At 35.4% G+C, this 22,501-nt stretch overlaps 2 protein-coding genes across 2 annotated transcripts in view; one reads left to right on the forward strand and one right to left on the reverse strand.

The window, feature by feature from the left end:
* Positions 1-22,501, forward strand: part of LOC149884966 (uncharacterized) — a 748,071-nt gene that overhangs the window by 9,008 nt on the left and 716,562 nt on the right. The gene's annotated exons all lie outside the window — the stretch shown is intronic.
* Positions 1,132-2,163, reverse strand: LOC145183322 (uncharacterized). The gene has a single exon (XM_080058656.2). It carries the CDS (start codon positions 2,161-2,163, stop codon positions 1,132-1,134), a length of 1,032 nt encoding a protein of 343 aa, XP_079914782.2.

The raw sequence follows: 22,501 nt of genomic DNA on the forward strand, positions 1-22,501 counted from the left end.
AAAACTTCTTACTCCAGAAATCTCATATTTGTATCCATCTACTACTTTTCCATTTCTACATTCACAGTAATTCCATCCATGACCCGTCTTTTTCAGTGACTCGTAAGCAGACTTGTATTCCACCACCTCACCAGTATCAACATGAGTTATTTTTAAATTTAAAGGATTATTTCTAATTAAACCAAGTCTAACATATTTAGGATCAAGAGGCTTCTTTTCTTTTTTCTCATTTTTTCTCGGTCTTCCAACTGGTCTAACCTCTTTCGAGTTTTCCAAAATGACATCTTTATCAATCAAGTTGTTCTCAACAGCAATCATCATGAGAGACATTTTATTGTTTGACGTTTTGGAAACATTATTTTCTTTTAACAAATTTTTCAAAAACTTTCTTGTGTATGGCATTTTTATTATATCAAGATTTTATTTAAATCAATTTTTTCATTTCCAACATCTGAAGAATTTACATGGATTCGAAGGATCTTAAAGTTTTCATACACAATGTCATTGGAACCAAGCGAATGATTTAAAATTGCGCTTTTTAGATTTCCAGAAATTTTTTTCTTCTCCTCGAAATCACAATCCAAACCAAGCACATAATTGTCAATCATTCTTAGCTTTTCTTTTTTAGGCAAGACTTTCCAAGTACTGATATGATCTTTGATTTTCTTTTCCATTCGTGAATATTCTGTCTCACCACTCCATACAAGTAGGTAAAGCTTGTCTCTCTCTTCATCACTGTACTCTTTTGGAATATTAAAATTTCCGTTTTCAGTAACGTAAACAGATTCGCAAAACACACCTGTTTTTCCAAATGCAAGAAGCTCAAGATGTCTTTTTTTATTTATGTCAGTCTCTTTGATACTACATTCTAGAAAAAACGGAAAAAACTGTATCATTTTATTTTTCTTTTAACAGATTTAAATCCTTTTTCGGTCTACCCACAGGTCGATCTTCCTTCACGTCTTTAATCCATTCGTTTTTATCAATCAAGTTGTTTTCAATCGCAAGCATCAATAATGACATTTTATTGTTTGACGTTTTGGAAATTCCGTTTTCTTTCAGTAATTTTTTCAAATCCTTTTTCGTATATCTCATTTTTTATTTAAAAAAAATATTATTTTGAAAAACATTTCAATAAAGAATAGTCATTCTGCTTCCATCTGATTTAAGTCTAAACAATTTATCGGAAATGACGACAGCAAAGGCCTGAGTGTTTGCAGGAACGTTTGCATTGAATGTAGCTTTTATTTTCATATCTACCACTCCTGATTTTAACCTCTCTGCCTGCTTGCTTACGTCAAAAACAAAAAGAGGACAAATGTATCTATAATTTAGAGCAGTCAAATTGGGTTGAGATATAAGCTCGTTTATCCCATAAAGTCTATTGTCAAACTTGCATGCGTCTCTATATGCTCTTGAAAATCTATTGTTATTAAAGTCTAAATTGTAATCAACAGCAGGATACCTTTCACTGTTTAAGGTGACATACATGTTTTTCAAGTCGCAGTGATTAAAGACTGAAGGATTCTCTACTTGACTTCCAGATTTATTGGTTTGAAATCCAACAATGACATATCTCGGTCTTTCACTACCAGATTTTGCGCTTAGCGTCCAACTAAAGTTGTTGGCTACAGGAACGGCAACGGTGTCGCATTGTCTAGATCTGAACGAAATGGGAAAATCTACTTTTGATTCAATGATTTTATAAAGATTGTTGCTAGCTGCTACAGAGGGTGTGACATGAGGCATAAACAAAGATAATTTAGTTAGATCTACTTTTCCTGCAGCTGTTGCTTCTGTTCTAAAAATAGCATCACTATCGCTTTTTCTCACAAGAGTAAGTGTATGCTTAAATCCATAGAGCACTTTATCGTAATCATCGCAAAATCCAAAAATGTGCTTTAAAGGAATGCAGAACGAAAACGTTCCTTTTTCTTCAGCTTGCTTGATGATGTAATCTTGTCTTTGCTTAAATCCAGTGTTGTTGACAAGATCTGCTAAAGCTGTTTGGTCTCTTTGCCACAGCTGATTCATTCCTTCAGACAATTGGAACTCTATTGGATATTTGAGGTATCCAATCATGGTGGTAGCTTGTCCAGGTTCGTAAATGGTCTCCACCTCTTGATTCGACAAATGATAAGAAATCTGACTGAACATATACATGATACCGTTGTTAACAAGAGTAACGACGTCAGCATCAGCGTAGGAAGTTCCATCCGCTTTTAAAAGTCTTCCTTCAACCAAAAGGTAAGCCTCAGATGGAAGCGTGAACAAATCTTGCTGTTCAATATTGATTCTTATTTCTCCATCCACGTTTATATTCTTATTCACTGGCTCGTATTCATGAAACTCGAATCTCTCAATTTCTTCATCCACAATAATCTCTTCTGTAAAATTTAAAACATCGGAATTTGCCATTTTTATACATCAAAGAAAAAAAATTTTATTAGATTCGCTTGCGAATCCGTAGAATTTTTTAGATCCTCATGCAATCAAAAGTCCATTTCCTCTTTTTACCAAGTCTTGTATTCTAATCGCGTTGTTCTTTGACAATCCTGATCCAAACATAGAATATTCATCTATAACTGGTGGTGCTGCTACCGCTGCTTTGTTAACAATGCTTGAAATAATTTCCTTGCTTTTAAGACTGAGATCATTCTTTGCAGCTTCACGCGGTTTTTGAGTTCCAGTCTTGGCATACAATTTCTCAATGGTTTTTTTACCTTTATCAATAGCAACATCTTTAGCAGTGGAAATGGCTGTTGAAGCAAGCTCTTTTCCTGCAGATTTAGTAGCCATGATGGCTTCTCTTCCCAGTTCAGTTTTTGCAATTTTATTAGCCAAAGTAGATGCCGCTCTTGAAGCGCTTGAAGCTGCTGCTCTTCTCAAAAAATTCTTAAGCGTGTCAATTATCCCACTTCCACCTACAATATGCCTCTTAACATATCTATTTCTATAAACGATCATTTTTTTATTTACAAAGATTTTTTTAAAAATCTTTGTAATATTTAGTTATTTCATATCGATATACGCCATCATAGCCTTGTACTCGTCTTTATTAATCCTATTCTGTCTCAACAGCTCATCACAAATGGAAACAGCCACATTTCTCGACTCTTTATTTCCAGCATGCCATGCAGCGATGCTCAAGTTGAGATTTTCCACAAGAGCATTTGGATCGCTTGGAAGAATAATCACACCATTGCCTTTTTTGACTTTGGTTTCACTTTTAATTTCTTCCCAAACAGGCTTTATAAGTTCTGTGTATTTTGGGCTTCTGGAAGATATTATCCTGTTTGGATTTGATTCTGAAAAAATAGATCTACTTTGGAAAAGAATTTTTGTATAGTTATCCTTATCTTCTTTGCTTATAACGCTGCTGTTCAAAAACTCTTTTGAAATGTTCGGATTGGTTAGCAACTCCCAAAGACCTTGTGTTCCTTCATACTTTTCTCCTCCAACAATGATATCATTTCCATCCACCTCCAACCCCATTTTTCCAATGTGCATTTGATTACCATCTCTACTAATTTCATAAGCTCTTTTTTTAGGACTTTTTACAAAACGCTTATTATACCTATTTAAATAAACGGATGAAATGTCTCCTAAATGATTTGTCTCATCAAAACTGGGAGGCGATTTTTCATGACTACTTTCTTCGATGCTCTTGATCATCTTTTCATTGCTTTCAATCAGAGGCTTGTAAAGCTTGCTCAAATCAGTCTGAAGATTAGCATCATAAATATTCTCATTCAAACTATCTTGATAGATTCTTTTTCTTCTTTCAACAAATTCTTTCACCAGTTCATCCCTCTTGTTAGGGTCTAGTATTTTAAAAAAGGACATTTTTTAAAACGCAAGAAAAAAACTTAAACGCAAACTTATCTGCGTTTTTACGACTACGTTGATCCTTTCTTAGATTCGCTTGCGAATCCGTTGAAAAATCTTTAATTTTTCTCAAACATGTTGTTGAACGCTTTTATTGCATCTTCTCTTCCTTTTTGGATCAACGACTCTTTAGTTATCTCGTCAATGTTGATTTTTGTTTTAGTTCTTATTTCTTTCATCAGACTCTTAAACTTTTGAAGCTCGTCTAAAATCAATTCATACTCTGAATCGCTCACAATGTTGTCTACTAAAGCCTTTGAAATGTGACTGTTGATGGTGTTCAATTTCGACTCGGCCAACACTTTAATCTTTTCATGCTTCTCCGCTTTTAATGCTAGTTTTTTGTTGACTTGTCCTCCTACAATGGATAAAAAACCCATTCCAATAGCCACACCTTCACACGCAATCGCAATAGGAGCAGCAGCGATGGTGCTCAAAGTTCCAATTCCAACAACTCCAAGTGCAACACCACCTGCTTGCAACGTAGAGTCTACAAAAGAAATGATTCTGAAAGCGCGATGATACTTTTTGCTGAGATGCACTCTCTTTTTCCTCTCGTTGTCTATCTCTTTTTGGACTTCGCTTATTTTCTGAAGACGGTAATTATGTCCTCCATCATCTGCAGGAGCTGTTGGAAGAACTGGATAAAGTTTAGATTCATTGAATCCATGCGCTCTAGCGTTAGATTTAGCATCGTGATTGTATTCCATTTTTATTACAAAAAAAATAATTTTTTTCACTCATTTATGAAAATGACAAAGCCTAAACTTTCCCCTTTTTTAATAATAACATCTGACTTGCTGTTACTATGAATTTCCATGATCACATTATCCACCGACTCTGATATTATAATATGATCATTGAAATAATCCAGTTTTGATTTTAGACCTTCTCTCAAATTCACTAAAGCTAATCCGCTTTTAAGTTTTATTCCAAACATAAAAATTAATTTCTGATGACTCAGACGAATTAGTGTGATGTCTTTTTGAGCAAATATTTCATACTTACTTCCTACTTTTGATGGAGGATGCTTCAAATACTTGTCGAAAAAAAGATATGATTTATTGCGAGCCTTTCGATCGTTATTAAAAAATTTTTTATTCACACTATTTTCCATTTTTATTATCACAAAAAAATTAATTTTTTTAGATTCGTAAGATAATCCATCTTGAATTTTTAATTCTTCAAAAAGAATTTTAAAAAATGTTTAAGCAGCAGAAGCGCACACTCTATATTCATCCTTTTTAAAACCTTCAATCAACGCCTCAATCTTTAATCTATTTCTTCTTTTCTCCTCATCATCATTGATATAAATGATAAAGTTGTTTCCACCCGTTTCATTACGCATATCTTCTAACAATTCATTATATATATAATCATCATATTCATTTTGTTCTTCAACACTCATCGAATTGTAATCTAAAACTATAGTATCATTGTAAGATCCATTGTAAGGCAAATCTTCAGGATCATTGTAATCTAAATCTACTGGATTAACCACAGAATCATCAGAACTGTCATCGTCTTTGCTTTCATAGAGTTCATCGCACTGATCTTCTAAAAATTCATTATCTGACATACTCATTGTTATTTTTTATATGAAAAGAAATTTATTTAACTCAAAATTCAAAATTTTTTTATCTGTACATTAGATCTATGTAAATTAAAAGAATTTTTAAGCGTAATAATAGACTTGTCCTAGAAGAAGGTAAAAGCTTCCGGATTGACCAACTTGAGCATCACCAGAGTTGAGCGTGACAACGAGTCTTTTACCAGCTGCGACAGTAGGCATAGAATCTGCTTCTCCGAAATTTCTGTAAAAGGAGATGGTAGATGTAGAGCCGATGGAGGATGTGGATTGGTAAAGAAGTCCTGTAGATTTGTTGTTGAAGGAAGTCACATTTGAGCCGTTCCATGACGACAAATAAAAATCTTCCAATCCTGAGGAGGAAAAGATGCATGTGCTGTCACCGTCATATCCTGGAAAGTAGGTGTAATTGTTGGTGTTGTACGGTGTCCAAGGAGTGAGAACAGTGCCATTACCTGGAGGTAAATTCCCATCGTACATTCTGACTCTAGATTCCCACCAGTTTCCAGAGGCGCCAATGATGTGCATCCTGATGTATTTCAACGACACACCATTTCCTTTTCCGTTGGTGTTCATCAAAACGTATTCGCTGCCGTAAGTGGTGTTCATATATCGAAACGTTCTGCAGTACAGCTTGTAAAGAGGGATGGTTGCAGGAATGGAAGCAAGTGTGGAAATGAACGGTTGAATCCAATACGTGATGGCAGTAGCATTTCTGTTGACGAGTTGAATGGAGATGTCGTTTCTGAAAGGCATGTCCAACGTGAAATATCCTCCCAAGGAAGTGGTGTTAAACATGTTGCATCCCTGCAAAGAGTTGGTGTAAAAAGCTCCTCCCAATGGTGTAAAAAGCAAATCGGTAGCAAGTCTTGTTTGATCCACTCCAACTCCTTCCGTGGTTTCTGCATAATTCCCTACATTGATTTCTCCGTCAGTGAAGATTCGAATAAAAACTTGACCAGGGACGTTTGTTCCAGAGGTGCTGTATAAAGCCAGCCACAATCTTCTCAACACTCCGGATTTTCCAGAAAACGCAAACACCGGCGAAGTGGTTAATGCTGCAACCGTCTGAGACTTAAGTCCTAAACTGGTAAAACTGGATCCTGGAACGACGCTGGTCAAACTCGATTTTTGCAACAGCAAGTCCACGTAATTTTTTGTTGTCCCATCTTGCGCGTTGGTTGGATCAGTCACGTTGATCAATTTATGAGAATTCAAATCCAAATCTGCATTTCCCACAGTCGTACCACCTGAAGCATGCATGTCTACGTAATTTTTCGTAGCTGAATCTGAAGCTGATGTAGGCTCAGCCAAATTAGTTAATTTGTGCGATGTCATGTTAATGTCGGTGTATGAAATAGTGTTGTAAGAGACTTTGGTGTCTACATACCCTTTTGTTGCAGCGTCTTTTAAAGCGGTAGGATCAGAAACGTTGATCAATTTGTGGCTATTTAAATCCAAGGCTCCAGTGATCGTGCTTGATCCGTCTACTTTCACATTCATGCTCGAGCTGACGTCGACATAATTTTTTGTGGCGGCGTCATGAAGATTGGTCGGTTCGTTCAAATTGATGGCTTTGTGAAAATTTAAATCCAAGTCTGCAGTTCCAGTACCACCTGACGCATGTGTGTCTACATAATTTTTCGTAGCAGCATCGTGTGCGTTAGTCGGTTCACCCAAATTGATGATTTTATGAGAATTGTAATCCAAATCTGCAGTGATGGTGCTGTTTCCATCTGTTCTGACATAGAGATCGCCTGTATAGTTGTTGATGAAGAAGGATCATAGAAATACCTCCCCAATTCAGTTCTACCAAATTTGTCAATCATTTTATATAGTCACGACTTTTTTTTCACCAAAGTGTGTTAACAACGCTTTGAAGGTCATCTCCTTCCTGTAATTTTTTCAAGACGTAAAGACACAAGTGCCCACAATAAGACGTGTTACCAAACTGAACTCTTTCGCTGTTGTAAAAGACAGGGCTTTTCAAATAATGAACAAGCTCTACAAGAGGAGGCTGAGCATAAGAGTCAAAGCTGTATTTTTTGTCTCCGTCTTTATACCAACAGACCCAATGAAATCCATCTGTGCTAGAATCTCCCGTGTTGGTAATTCCACATTCTTTTACTCTTGGCTTTTTAGGCAATTCATCCCTCACAAAAACACCTCTAAAGTTTTTAATTTTGAGCTTTTTCACAGCATCTATTAATTGAAAGTTGGTGAGAGGTTTATTCGGTAGTACAATTCCTTCAACGTTGATCATTTTTTTTAAAATTCAGAAAAATTTTTAAAAAATTGTAGATTTCACATTTACATTTCATCATCCTGCTCTATTTCATCTTCTTTCACCTCTAAATTCATGCCTTCACACATCATGATGCTATGAGGTAAAGATGCATTTTTTACGATGACGGCTTCGACCAGTTTAACTTGAATAGACACAATCGAAGGACCAATATACACCCCCTCAATTCTAAGACCTCCAATAGCATAACATCTTTGATTGATAAAATCATGTCCAGAAGATCTAACCAAATTTTTATTACCACGTTCCCCTTTGACTCCATTTTGTGTATCAAGATCTGTTTTCTTTCTATGAAATACAGAAGTAATGAATATTTCGTCTTCATTTTTAGATCCTTCAGATCCATGAAAATTCTTCGAATTTTTAGTTATATACATTTTAGCATAAAACACTGGCGCTGCATCAGCATGGTCAGCTTTATATTTTAAAATAGTCAATTCGTCTGAATTAATTTGCTTTTTTCTTCCTCCCTTTTTAAGTTTGGCTGACAATTTATCTACTTCACTTCTAATGAACAAAGTAATCTTTTCCATTGTGCTAATAAACTTTTCTTCTTGTTCTGTCTTTCCTTTCTTAGCATCAAAGCAAACGAAGGACATGGAATAGCCAGTCAATTTTTGTGTTGCTGGATCTTTATTCTCGCATACACCATACGAAAATAATATAGGTGTTCGTAATACAAGAGGACCGTCTCCAGTTGAATAAGAATATTTTATCGGTAATTTTTGATAGGCTACTGGTTTGGTTGCTGTGTAAATTTCTCCAACTGATAATTTACTCTCATCAAAATTTTCAATTGTAATAAAACTCATTTCTTTTCTATATACAAGATTTTTATTTAACTCAAAATCAAAATTTTTTTCTTATCATACAAAACGACGCGACTATTTTTGCAAACGTATCAATTCTTCATTATTCACCCATGAGTTGAAAGAGTCTGGATATCCGAACCATTTGACTAAAGATCTGTTCTTTTGCTTACGAATGACTTTTTCAATTCTAAATATGTCTTGATTGGTCTTTTGCATCTCCTGCTCGTAAAAGGTACCTTGAATTTCTTCACCGTTAGCGTCAGCGATTTTATACGTAGGTGGATTCGTATGCTGAACATTTAACACGGTAAAAACCTCTTCAGTCCATCTCGGTGTATACCCCTTTTCAAAATGAGACTTCTTTTTTACGATCCTCACTTTGTCTCCCATTAAGAATTTTGGTTTTGCTGGTAATGTTTGATCATTTCCATACAGATTCCACCAGACCCTACCTTTATTCTTTTCATCGCTAGCTTCCACTGGTGTCATTTTAATAGAAGAGTGCTTGGTGTTGTTGTAATTTTTCACCATCTCATCTAATACGTTGATGTATTTATTAGTGTTGTTAGCTGAAAAATATTTAAACATTCTCTCTTTCATTGTTCTATTCCATCGTTCAACAACAGAACTTTTTTCCTCGTTTTCAGTGGAGTATAATTGTACACCTAGAGCTTGTACATGCTTGTTATAAAATTCTTTACCTTTATCCACCCACATCTTTGTACACTTTCTCTCCTCAAATATTTTTCTTAGAGCGTTAGCTACATCAACTCCAGTTTTACTCTTTAACGGGACAATCCATCCATACTTTGAAAACACGTCGATCACCATGAGCAAATATTTTACCCCGTTGTTGAATTTTGAAAACGATTGCATGTCAACCAAATCAGCAGCCCATATTTCGTCGATGTCGTTCACAAACACTTTTCTTCTTTTAAAATGATGTATCACTGGTTTATGAAGCTCGTTTGCAAGTTGATCTGTCCATTTCAAGTTCTCCGGTGCTTTTTTTTTAAACCTAATCCGAATTTAGCTTTGGCTTTGATGATGGGAGTGATCAGTTTTCTTTCGTTAATCTCTTTTTGAGTTGGGTTTGGAATGGAGTTCATTTCTTCAAGCATCATTTGATCTGCTACATTTCTGCTTTTAACATCGTTTAAATATTTGTAAGCTAAATCGTGGTGGTATGCTGCATTGTCTACTCTATCCACCGGTTTGCTCCACTCTTGATACATATCGGTGGATGTGAGTCTTTTGTCCAAGTTTGTGCCAGGTCCTGCAAAATTCATTCCTGGAATGTGCATTTCTCCTGGAAACTTTGCCCATGGAAGCTTTATTTTTTTCGAAAAATTGTTGATCGATTCCACCAAGTCTCCTCCATTGACTTTATTCGCAGAAACAAACTTGCATTTGCCTCTTCCGCAGACAGCACAAGTTCCTTTAAGCATATTTCTATTGCTTTTGCTTATAGAATGGTACAAGTTGTTCGTTTCTGTTATTTTTTTACATTTGACACAATACATTTTTTTATATTCAACATAATAAAAAATGGAAGTGATTGATTTGTCATGGAATGTAAATAAAAGCAAAAGGAAAAACAACAAGCTTTTGCCTAGAAGTATACGCGGAATCATTATTGGGAAATCAGGATGTGGGAAAACAACGTTGCTACTCAATTTACTTTTAAGACCTGGATGGCTAGATTACAACCATTTGCAAGTCTTTGGAAAATCTCTTTTTCAGCTAGAATATAAAATACTCAAAAGCTCGTTCGAGAAGAAATTGCCAAAGGGGGTTATTCTTGATTTGTTTAACATTCAAAGCAAAATTGAGGAATTAAACGTAAGCCCTGAATGTGTTATTGATGAAATTTCAAAAAAATGGGATAACACAGAGGATATGGAATGCCAATTTTTCGAAACGGCTGACGATGTGCCTAATCCTGAAGATCTTGATTCATCCAAAAACAATTTAATGATCTTTGACGATTTGCAATTGACAAAACAAAACAAGTGTGAAAAATATTACATCCGAGGAAGACACTCTAACGTTGACTGCTTTTACCTCGCTCAAAATTATTTCATGCTCCCTAGACAAACCATCCGAGAAAACGCTAATTTCATTTGTCTGTTTCCACAAGACTCGAAAAACATTAACCACATTTACCAAGATCATGTATCCAGCGATATGAAGATAGAAGAGTTTAAAAAGTTTTGTAAATATTGTTGGTCACAACCTCACGGATTCGCCGTCATTGATTTATCCTCTAAAAAGGATTGTGGGAAATATCGAAGCGGATTTGACAATTTTTATTTTCCCCACTCTATATAAAAAGATGAGCGGATTTTATCTCATTGCAAAAGCAAAAAAAGAAACTCCAACCATAAGAAACAGCGTCATCCAAACCGAGTTTGACAACCCTATCGAATTTGAACCTAATAAAAAGTATGAAATGGCTCTTGTCGGCTTTGACACTGTTCACAGTTACACCAACATCAATTCTACAAATAATGTTTTCAGATACAGCCCTAACGCCGGTTCAAACAGCTACACCATTTACATCGAAGAAGGATCGTATGAATTGACTGAGATTAATACTTATCTTCAGGATGAAATGAAAAAACAAGTTGGAACCTTGTATAGAGCTGATGGCGTTGTTATCGGAGGAAACCTAACAACTTTAAGAACTACACTTAAATTTGGAAAACCTGGTTCTACAACAAAATATTGGGTGGATTTCAACGTGAATAACAGTTTAGCTCCTGTTCTTGGATTTAATAAAGCAGAATATACCTATGTAGAGAAAAAAGAAGATCCGGCTAATCCAGATAAAGTCACAAGTTATATTGACTATTATGAGTCTGAATCACTTTCAAGAGTAGATGATGTGACCATCATCAGAATCACAAACGATGCTATCGGAGCATCTTATGATGACGGAAAAAGAACATCTGACATTTACTCTTTTCATCCTGACTCTCCTCCAGGCTACAAAATTAGCGAAAAACCCTTCCACTAGATATACTTGCCCATAGTGGTGGGTAGAATTTCAAGAATGGAAACAAAAATTGTAGATCAAAACAATAACTTGATCGACTTTAGAGGTGAAGACACTATCCTCAGACTTCACGTGAGAGAAAGAATAACCTCTGTGCTTCAAGACATTTTTACGAGCAGCGCTGTTCAACGATAATTTTTTTCTTTTATTTTAAAAATGAGTTACCAAAAAGTAAAATTACACATTTCACAAAGTCAATCTGATAAAATAAAAAAAGCGATTCAAGAAAAGAGTGATGTCAATATAAGACTATCTCATCAAGACTTGAACGGTGAACATATTCTCGCTATCACTCATGCGCAATTGAACAAAATTACAAAAGCGTATGAATCTGGAAAAGGTGTTACACTCAAACTGAGCAAAAGGCAACTTGCATACAACTCAACCATACTACTATGACTTGCCGATTCTGGCGCATTGACATTTTCTTTATACCACATTAACATTTTTTTATAATTCCGCATTGTGATTTTTAGAAATACCGCATTGATACTTTTCCTATACTTAAGGATTCTGGCGCATTGATACTTTTCTATACTTAATGAAATTCAAGATGACTTACCTTTTTTGTGTCCTCGTGTTCTGGACCAAAGAGTTGATCATAGTCCATAAATGTAAAGCACGGTTTTGGTTTATAATTAAAAGGTGGGTGTAAATTTCCATCCGAGTTTTGCAAACAGATGAGAGCAAATGTCGTCGTAAAATCTTTTCTTGTCAATGGTCTTTAAAACCGAAAAATCTTCCAAGCGACATGGATGACTTCTATTTTGGAGCAGCTGAAACAAAATGTACTGCGCGTTCATGAAACTCTTTCTTTTTAATTCTTTCGGCTTGTCTTTTCCGTACACTAAATCGTATAAGAAAGACAGATCCTTAAAATCATTAATCAACTGCTCTTCCAGATATTCTATATCGTCTCGCTTACCGACGAGCACGTAATAGATATAGTTGGTATTTTCATAATGGTTTGTATAATTGAGTTGTTTTAAAAAGATCAGAATGTGTTCTTTGGTGATGCGAGAATATTTTACATTGGTGTTTTCAGAATGAACTAATAAATTTAACGCCTTGAATTTTTTCTCCAATTTTTCAAAGACTTCTTCAGGAATCTTGCATTTTTGTTTTCCCTGATATTGTTTGATGCATTCTTGAAAATGAATGATGCGTGAGTAAGTGTACTTGTTCACTGAATTGAATCGGTCGTAGTCTTTATACGGAACAGTTGTTTCTAACATTTCTTGCTGACCCGAACACACGAGGCAGTATTTTTTATTGCTGTCGTCCATTTCAAACTGGCTGGGGTCGTCGTTGATGCAAAATTTACATTTGGTATGCAAGGCTATTTTTTGGACAATTTTAATATCAGTCCACTGTCGTTGAGAAAGCGTTTCTTCTGCAATGGTAAAATATTGACGTTGAAGCTGGTTTTTTTCTTCGTCAAATTTAGCACGATCTTCAAACGAAAGCTGCGTCTGCAGGATGTCTTGATATCGCTGAATGAGGTGGTTTGTCTTGACGATGAACGTTATTTTCTCGGTCTTACGTTTATCCAATTCGTCTTTGGTCTTCAACAGATGTTTTAGAGCTTCCTCTGACAGGTCGTGTTTGTTTTCCAAAAGAAGAAATATGGATTTTAAGTGCTCGATATCATCAAGATTATCCTTGTCAAACTTGTCCATAATTTTTGTGTTTAATAAGGCAATGCTCATTTTTTAATGAGAGCGAGTTCATTCTTTTAATTTGTCATCGTATTTTTCTATTCTACAGTAAACGATAGTGACGTATATATTGTGAAGATGCAAATTTTATATATCTGAAAAATATATAAAATAGTTTTTCTTTGTACAATTTACAAGAGTTTATTCATAGAATAGCACCTAAAAAGGGGATGCTATTAAAGGGTGAGTTTGGTCCGAGAAGCAAACCAGATCCAATAGATTGATAGTCTTTTCCATTTTTAACAAAGAGTCCTTCACCAATAGTAGGTTTCACCCAAGGTCTTAAAAAGACTCCTGATCCTGCAGCAGTCATTTTCATTCCACTTCCATTCTTTTTCAAGTAAACGATTCCTCTTCCTGCAATTTTATCAACCATAGCAGAGCCAGCAGAAGAGCCTACTCCTGCTAACAATCCAGTAGCGAGAGCTGGAACTACTCTTGTTGCAAGTGTGCTACCTAACATACCTAATAACGGCAGAAGAGCTCCGATGAATCCACCTTCAATGGTTGAGTTGTGTGCAAGTTGTCTGTTGCTCAGTTTGAGTGTAACACCTTTACCAGCTTCATACGCTTTTGTAATTTTGTTCAATTGCGCATGAGTGATAGCGAGAATATGTTCACCGTTCAAGTCTTGATGAGATAGTCTTATATTAACATCAGTCTTGTCTTGAATCGCTTTTTTTATTTTATCAGATTGACTTTGTGAAATGTTTAATTTTACTTTTTGGTAACTCATTTTTAAAATAAAAGAAAAAAATTATCGTTGAACAGCGCTGCTCGTAAAAAGATCTTGAAGCACAGAGGTTATTCTTTCTCTCACGTGAAATCTGAGAATAATGTCTTCACCTCTAAAGTCGATCAAGTTACCGTTTTGATCTAAAATTCTTGTTTCCATTCTTGAAATTCTACCCACCACGATAGGTAAGTATATCAAGTGGAAAGGCTTTTCGCTAATTTTATAGCCTGGAGGAGTGTCAGGATGAAAAGAGTAAATGTCAGATGTTCTTTTTCCGTTATCATAAGATGCTCCGATCGCATCGTTTGTGATTCTGATGATGGTCACATCGTCTATTCTCGAAAGTGCTTCAGACTCGTAATAGTCAATATAACTTGTGACTTTATCTGGATTAGCCGGATCTTCTTTTTTCTCTACATAGGTATATTCTGCTTTATTAAATCCAAGAACAGGAGCTAAACTGTTGTTCACGTTAAAATCCACCCAATATTTTGTTGTAGTTCCAGGCTTTCCAAATTTCAGTGTAGATCTTAAAGTCATTAGGTTTGCACCGATAACAACACCATCCTTTCTATACAAGGTTCCAACTTGTTTTTCCATTTCCTTCTGAAGATAATCATTAATCTCGCTAATTTCATACGCTCCTTCTTCGATGTAAATGGTGTAGCTGTTTGAACCAGCGTTAGGACTGTATCTGAAAACATTATTTGTCGAATTGATGTTGGTATAGCTGTGAATAGTGTCAAAGCCAACAAGGGCCATTTCATACTTTTTATTAGGTTCAAATTCAATGGGGTTGTCAAACTCGGTTTGGATGACGCTGTTTCTTATGGTTGGAGTTTCTTTTTTTGCTTTTGCAAGGAGATAAAATCCGCTCATCTTTTTATATAGAGTTGGGAAAATAAAAATTGTCAAATCCGCTTCGATATTTTCCACAATCCTTTTTCGAGGATAAATCAATGACGGCAAATCCGTGAGGTTGAGACCAGCAATATTTACAAAACTTTTTAAACTCTTCTATTTTCATATCGCTGGATACATGATCTTGGTAAATGTGGTTAATGTTTTTCGAGTCTTGTGGAAACAGACAAATGAAATTAGCGTTTTTTTGGATGGTTTGTCTAGGGAGCATGAAATAATTTTGAGCGAGGTAAAAGCAGTCAACGTTAGAGTGTCTTCCTCGGATGTAATATTTTTCACACTTGTTTTGTTTTGTCAATTGCAAATCGTCAAAGATCATTAAATTGTTTTTGGATGAATCAAGATCTTCAGGATTAGGCACATCGTCAGCCGTTTCGAAAAATTGGCATTCCATATCCTCTGTGTTATTCCATTTTTTTGAAATTTCATCAATAACACATTCAGGACTTACGTTTAATTCCTCAATTTTGCTTTGAATGTTAAACAAATCAAGAATAACCTCTTTCGGTAATTTCTTCTCGAACGAGCTTTTGAGTATTTTATATTCTGGCTGAAAAAGGGATTTTCCAAAGACTTGCAAATGGTTGTAATCTAGCCATCCAGGTCTTAAAAGTAAATTGAGTAGCAACGTTGTTTTCCCACATCCTGATTTCCCAATAATGATTCCGCGTATACTTCTAGGCAAAAGCTTGTTGTTTTTCCTTTTGCTTTTATTTACATTCCATGACAAATCAATCACTTCCATTTTTTATTATGTTGAATATAAAAAAATGTATTGTGTCAAATGTAAAAAAATAACAGAAACGAACAACTTATACCATTCTATAAGCAAAAGCAATAGAAATATGCTTAAAGGAATTTGTGCCGTCTGCGGAAGAGGTAAATGCAAGTTTGTTTCTGCGAATGAAGTCAATGGAGGAGTCTTGGTGGAATCGATCAACAATTTTTCAAAAAAAATAAAGCTTCCATGGGCAAAGTTTCCAGGAGAAATGCACATTCCAGGGATGAATTTTGCTGGACCGGGAACCAATTTAGACAAAAGACTCACATCCACCGATATGTATCAAGAGTGGAGTAAACCGGTGGATAGAGTAGACAATGCAGCATACCACCACGATTTAGCTTACAAATATTTAAACGATGTTAAAAGCAGAAATGTAGCAGATCAAATGATGCTTGAAGAAATGAACTCCATTCCAAACCCTACTCAAAAAGAGATAAACGAAAGAAAACTGATCACTCCCATCATCAAAGCCAAAGCTAAATTCGGATTAGGTCTAAAAAATCAAAGATTTTCCATGGATTCGCAAGCGAATCTAAAAAAAAAGCACCGGAGAACCTGAAATGGACGGATCAGCTTGCAGAGGAGCTTCATAAACCAGTAATACATCATTTTAAAAGAAGAAAAGTGTTTGTGAACGACATGGATGAAATATGGGCTGCAGATTTGGTTGACATGCAATCGTTTTCAAAATTCAACAACGGGGTAAAATATTTGCTCATGGTGATCGACGTGTTTTTAAAGTATGGATGGATCGTTCCGTTAAAGAGTAAAACTGGAGTTGATGTAGCTAACGCTCTAAGCAAAATAGTTGAGGAGAGAAAGTGTACAAAGATGTGGGTGGATAAAGGTAAAGAGTTTTACAACAAGCATGTGAAAGCGTTGGGAATACAATTATACTCCACTGAAAATGAACAAAAAAGTTCTGTTGTTGAACGATGGAATAGAACGATGAAAGAGAGAATGTTTAAATATTTTTCAGCCAACAACACTCATAAATATATTGACGTATTAGATGAGATGGTGAAAAATTACAACCACACCAAGCACTCTTCCATCAAAATGACTCCAGTGGAGGCTAGCGATGAAAAGAATAAAGGTAGGGTATGGTGGAATCTGTATGGGAAGGATCAAACATTACCAGCAAAACCAAAATTTTCAATGGGTGACAAAGTGAGGATCGTAAAAAAGAAGTCTCATTTTGAAAAGGGATATACACCGAGATGGACTGAAGAGGTTTTTACCGTGTTAAATGTTCAGCATACGAATCCGTCTACGTATAAAATCACTGATGCTAACAATGAAGAAATTCAAGGTACATTTTATGAACAAGAAATGCAAAAGACTGATCAAGACATATTCAGAATTGAAAAAGTCATTCGTAAGCAAAAGAACAGATCACTAGTCAAATGGCTAGGATATCCAGATTCATTCAACTCGTGGGTGGATAATGAAGAATTGATACGTTTGCAAAAATAGTCGTTTTGTATGACAAGAAAAAAAATTTTTGATTTTGAGTTAAATAAAATCTTGTATATAGAAAAGAAATGAATGCGATGATTGAATTAATAAATGTGTCTGAAATTGCTATGTATAAGCGCATGAGAGATAATGATTTGTATATGTTCATGTCTAGGTATCAATTGTTGTTGAATGAATTACGTTGTAGTATGTATGAAGCAGAGAATTTAGATGATATGAATGATATCCTTAAAAAGATGTTTTATTTTGAAAGTGAATTGGTTGATGATTATTTAGAAGTAAAAGATGAATATCGTTGGAATAGAGAAAATATGAAATTGAGAATAACCAAGAATAACTTGAAGTTTTGCTGTCGTAAAATGAGTGAAATAATTCAAATGATGTTAAAGTTAATTCCTTAGTCAAAGGGTTAGGATAATAAAGAAGTGAAAAAAATTTTTATTTTGAGTTAAATAAAAATCTTTTCTATATAAAAGAAATGAGTTTTATTACAATTGAAAGTTTTGATGAGAGTAAATTATCAGTTGGAGAAATTTACGCAGCAACCAAACCAGTAGTCTATCAAAAAGTGCCAGTAAAATATTCTTATCCAAGTGGAGATGGTCCTCTTGTATTACGAACACCTATATTATTTTCGTATGGTGTGTGTGAGAATAAAGATCCAGCAACACAAAAATTGACTGGGTATTCCATGTCTTTTGTCTGCTTTGATGCTAAAAAAGGAAAGACAGAAGAAGAAGCAAAGTTTATTAGCATAATGGAAAAGATTACTTTGTTCATTAGAGGTGAAGTAGATAAATTGTCAACCAAACTTAAAAAAGGAGGAAGAAAAAAGCAAATTAATTCAGAAGAATTGAGTATTTTAAAATATAAAGCTGATAATGCTGAATCTGCACCAGTGTTTTATGCAAAGACGTTTACTAAAAATGTGCAAGATGAAATATTTATTACTTCTGTATTTCATAGAAAGAAAACAGATCTTGATATAAAAAATGGAGTCAAAGGAGAACGTGGTAATAAAAATTTGGTCAACTCTTCTGGAAACGATTTTATCAACCAACGATGTTATGCTATTGGAGGACTTAGAATTGAGGGGGTGTATATTGGTCCTTCGATTGTGTCTATTCAAGTTAAACTATCCGAAGCTGTCATCGTAAAAAATGCATCTTTACCTCATAGCATCATGATGTGTGAAGACATGAATTTAGAGGTGAAAGAAGATGAAATAGAGCAGGATTAAAAAATTTTTTTAGATTCTTTGAATACATAGAATTTCACATGTGAAATTTTTAAAATTTTTCTGAATTTTAAAAAATGATCAACGTTGAAGGAATTGTACTACCGAACAAACCTCTGACCAACTTTCAATTAATAGATGCTGTGAAAAAGCTCAAAATTAAAAACTTTAGAGGTGTTTTTGTGAGGGATGAATTACCTAAAAAGCCAAGAAAAAAAGAATGTGGAATTACCAACACGGGAGATTCTAGCACAGATGGGTTTCATTGGGTGTGTTGGTATAAAGACGGAGACAAAAAATACAGTTTTGACTCTTATGCCCAGCCTCCTCTTGTCGAGCTCGTTGACTATTTGAAAAGCCCTGTTTATTATAACAGCGAGAGAGTTCAGTTTGGTAACACGTCTTATTGTGGACACTTGTGTCTTTACGTCTTGAAAAAATTACAGGAAGGAGATGACTTTCAAAGTGTTGTTAACACACTTTGGTGAAAAATTTTTTCCATCATTAAAAAATGATTGACAAATTTGGAAGAACTGAATTAGGGAGGTATTTTTATGATCCTTATTCAGCAACAGCTATAACAGGTGATCTCTATGTCAGAACAGATGGAAACAGCACCATCACTGCAGATTTAGATTACAACTCTCATAAAATCATCAATTTGGGTGAACCCACCAACGCACACGATGCAGCTACGAAGAATTATGTAGATACGCATTCGTCAGGAGGATCATCGATTGGAACTGCAGACTTGGATTTAAATTTTCACAAGGCGATCAATTTGAACGAACCGACCAATTTGCATGACGCCGCCACAAAAAATTACGTTGACGTCAGCTCAAGTCAGTGTGTTAAAACAGACGGATCTAGCACCATCACAGGGATCATTGACATGAACTCACACAAGTTGATCAATGTGAGCGATCCTACCGCTTTAAAAGACGCAGCGACAAAAGGGTATGTAGACACCAAAGTCTCTTACAACGCTATTTCATACACCGACATTAACATGACGTCGCACAAATTGACCAATTTAGCAGAACCTACATCAGCTTCGGATTCAGCTACGAAAAATTACGTAGACACGCATGCTTCAGGTGGAACTACAGTTGGAACTGCGGACTTGGATTTGAACTCTCATAAATTGATCAACGTGACTGATCCAACCAACGCGCAAGATGGAGCGATAAAGAATTATGTAGACTTGCTGTTGCAAAAATCGAGTTTGACCAGTGTCGTTCCAGGATCCAGTTTTACCAGTTTGGGGTTGAAGTCTCAGACAGTGGCGGCACTAACCACTTCTCCTGTGTTTGCGTTTTCTGGAAAATCTGGAGTGCTGAGAAGATTGTGGCTGGCTTTATACAGCACCTCTGACACGAATATTCCTGGGCAAGTTTTTATTCGAATCTTTACTGATGGAGAAATCAATGTAGGAAATTATATAGAAGTGACTGACGGAATCGGAGTGGATCAAACAGGACTTGCTACCGATTTGCTTTTTTCACCATTGGGAGGAGCTTTTTACGCCAACTCTTTGCAGGGATGCAACATGTTTAACACCACTTCCTTGGGAGGATATTTCACTTTGGACATGCCTTTCAGAAACGACGTCTCCATTCAACTGGTCAACAGAAATGCCACAGCCATCACGTATTGGATTCAACCGTTCATTTCCACACTTGCTTCCATTCCTGCTAGCATCCCTCTTTACAAGCTGTACTCTAGAACGTTTCGATATTTGAATACCACTTACGGCAGCGAATACGTTTTGCTGAACACCAGCGGGAAAGGAAATGGTGTCTCGTTGAAATACATCAGGATGCACGTCATTGGAGCCTCTGGAAACTGGTGGGAATCAAGAGTTAGAATGTACGACGGAAATCTACCTCCAGGTAACGGTACTGTTCTCACTCCTTGGACACCGTACAACACCAACAATTACACGTATTTTCCAGGATATGACGGTGACAGCACATGCATCTTTTCCTCCTCATTATTGGAAGATTTTTATTTGTCCTCATGGAATGGAGCAAATTTGACTTCATTCAACAACAAATCGACTGGACTGCTGTATCAATCCACTTCATCCATCGGCTCTACATCTACCATCTCTTTTTACAGAAATTTTGGAGAAGCAGATTCTATGCCTACTGTCGCAGCTGGTAGAAGACTCGTTGTCACGCTCAACTCTGGTGATGCTCAAGTCGGTCAATCCGGAAGCTTTTACCTTCTTCTAGGGCAAGTCTATTATTACGCTTAAAAATCACTAGTGATTTCCATGAATCCGAAAACGGATTTAAAAATTCTTTCCATGGACTCAATGAGTCTAATGTACAGATGAAAAAAAAATTGAAAATGACTTAAATAAAATTCTAATTATATAAAAACAATGAGTATGTCAGAAAATCAGCGTGTGATGATAGAACGACTAAATGCAATGTATGAAAGGACAGAACCTCCAACGTCGGAAGAAATGAGTAGTCTTGAAATGGATGGGTATGATTTGATGGAAATAGATGAATTTACTAATGAAATAGGAGAAATTTTTACAAAAGTTGAAGAAAGATATTATTCTACCGAAAGCGATTATGATTTTAATGTTTTAGACGAAGCTGATATGCGTCTTTGGTCTAGTTCAGAAGATGTTAGTTCAGAAGATATTAGTTCAGAAGAAATGGATAGGTATGAGATGATGAATAGAGATAGCACGTATGAGAGTATAAGGTATTTGTGGAATGGATATGAAAGCGAAGATGAAGACGATGATGTTATTGTATATACTATAGGTCCACCAGACCACATTACCCGTGAAGAGTATTATCGAGCTTTTTTTGATGATGATTTTGATGATGATTTTGCCGATGAATTTAGATTGATTCTACTGCGATATGGATACGATAGAGATGAAGAAAAAAAAAAGAGATTAAAGAATGAAGCATTGCTTGAAGGTTTTCAAAAGGATAAAAATAGAGTGTGTGCTTCTGCTGCTTAAAAATTTTTGAATCCGTGAAAAATTCTCTGAATTTTTTTTAATTCTTTTTTGAAGAATTAAAAATTCAAGATGGATTATCTTACGAATCTAAAAAAATTAATTTTTTTGTGATAATAAAAATGGAGAATCATGTGCATAAAAAAAAATTTTTTAATAACGACCGAAAGGCTCGTCATAAATCATATCTTTTTTTCGACAAGTATTTGAAGCATCCTCCTGTAAAAGTGGGAAGTAAGTATGAAATATTTGCTCAAAAAGACATCACACTACTTCGTCTGAGTTATCAGAAATTAGATTTTATGTTTGGAATAAAACTTAAAAGCGGATTAGCTTTAGTGAATTTGAAAGAAAGCATAAAATCTAAATTGGATTATTTCAATAACATCAGGATGCTATCAGAGCCGGTGGATAATGTGATTATGGATATTTATAGTAACAGCAAGTCGGATGTTATTATTAAAAAAGGAGAAAGTTTAGGCTTTGTCAATTTCATTAATGAGTGAAAAAAAATATTTTTTTTGTAATAAAAATGGAATACAATTACGATGCTAAATCTAAACTCTATCCAGGTCTTCCAACAGCTCCTGCAGATGATGGACACATTTACCGTCTTCAAAAAATAAGCGAGGTTCAAAAAGAAATGGACAACGAGAGGAAAAAGAGAGTGCATCTCAGCAAAAAGTATCATCGCGCTTTCAGAATCATTTCTTTTGTAGACTCTACGTTGCAAGCAGGTGGTGTTGCACTTGGAGTTGTTGGAATTGGAACTTTGAGCACCATCGCTGCTGCTCCTATTGCGATTGCGTGTGAAGGTGTGGCTATTGGAATGGGTTTTTTATCCATTGTAGGAGGACAAGTCAACAAAAAACTAGCATTAAAAGCGGAGAAGCATGAAAAGATTAAAGTGTTGGCAGAGTCGAAATTGAACACCATCAACAGTCACATTTCAAAGGCTTTAGTAGACAACATTGTGAGCGATTCAG

This window comes from Hydra viridissima, unplaced genomic scaffold (genome assembly GCF_058129835.1).
Source record: "Hydra viridissima isolate aposymbiotic clone 2 unplaced genomic scaffold, HvirCarnegie_v1 scaffold_8, whole genome shotgun sequence".
NCBI lineage: Eukaryota > Metazoa > Cnidaria > Hydrozoa > Anthoathecata > Hydridae > Hydra > Hydra viridissima.

Coding starts and splice junctions, on each gene's coding strand:
- LOC145183322 (XM_080058656.2), bottom strand. CDS start 2,163: ATGTATATGTTCAGTCAGATTTCTTATCATTTGTCGAATCAAGAGGTG.